This window comes from Cyprinodon variegatus, unplaced genomic scaffold (genome assembly GCF_000732505.1).
Source record: "Cyprinodon variegatus isolate N-32 unplaced genomic scaffold, C_variegatus-1.0 Scaffold1287, whole genome shotgun sequence".
NCBI classification, from domain to species: Eukaryota; Metazoa; Chordata; class Actinopteri; order Cyprinodontiformes; family Cyprinodontidae; genus Cyprinodon; species Cyprinodon variegatus.
This window is the reverse complement of record NW_015151740.1, coordinates 129,717-130,719: the sequence shown is the minus strand read 5'-3', so window position 1 is coordinate 130,719 and position 1,003 is coordinate 129,717. Positions and strand designations below refer to the sequence as shown.

At 41.2% G+C, this 1,003-nt stretch overlaps 1 protein-coding gene across 1 annotated transcript in view; it reads right to left on the bottom strand.

The window, feature by feature from the left end:
* Positions 1-1,003, bottom strand: part of LOC107102639 (glycogen phosphorylase, muscle form-like) — a 46,734-nt gene that overhangs the window by 25,646 nt on the left and 20,085 nt on the right. Inside the window, exon 9 of the mRNA XM_015402023.1 lies at positions 213-305. Within this exon, the coding sequence (XP_015257509.1) occupies positions 213-305 (93 nt within the window). The remainder of the gene's footprint in view (positions 1-212; positions 306-1,003) is intronic.

Here is a 1,003-nt window from a genome sequence, read left to right as displayed (position 1 = left end):
TAGGATCTAGATCTATGCATTACAGTTACAGTAAAGTCCTGCAGGGCTGAATTCTGGACAAGCAGGGTTTAAAGGTCATGGAAAAACTGAAACCCTGGAATAAAGCATCAACATGCTTGTGCTTAGTGCAAAGGAAAATCACAATAAAATCGCAATATTGGTTGAAAATAATTGCAATTTTTCATTCAGCCCTTCTCAGGAACGGTCTGTACCTTCTCCCAGTCGAGTTTCTCGATGTCCACCAGGATCCTCATCAGCTCAGGAATAGCGAGAGCAGGATGAGTGTCGTTCAGCTGGATGGCCACCTACAGACGGAGGAGAAAAACTCATTAGAGACCAAATTTAAAAAGCTGAAGCCTAACAGACCTGGCAGCATTTTGAAGCCAATTATAGTGTTAATAGTATATAGGTAAAGATTACCATATTTTCTGGACTATAGAGTGAACCTCAGTATAAGCCGCTGATATCTACTGAACTAAACCAGTAGGGGGAGCTCTACATGTAGCCCCTGGAGTAGGGAAGAAGCAGAGTGCTAGTTCCTGTTAGCTTGTTAGCTCGCAGCAGTAAGAGCTTCTACTGAAAGATGGAGCTTCATCAGCTCTTTATTTCAGCTCATTGGTTCTGCAGCTTTAATGCAGCAAATAAATGTCAAAATTAGTGAATTTGTGACATTTGTTCTCCTCCACACCTGCTGCTAGCATGTTTTTGCGCTAAATGAAAATTAGCCCCTTATTCTTTCATTTCCAACTTTGACTTTCCCCTCCTGGCAGGTAGGAAAAATCCACAGAAAAGCTGCACCTTCTGATAAGTTCTAATAAGAAAATGAAAAAGAGAGATCATATCTCTCCTATCCTGGCTTCTCTTCATTGGCTTCCTGTTAAATCTAGAATAGAATTTAAAATCCTCCTTCTCACATATAAAGCCTTAAATGGCCAAGCTCCATCTGATATCAGAGATCTGATTGTTCCCTATGTTATCAGGTTCCTCCCCTGTGCGCTCAACT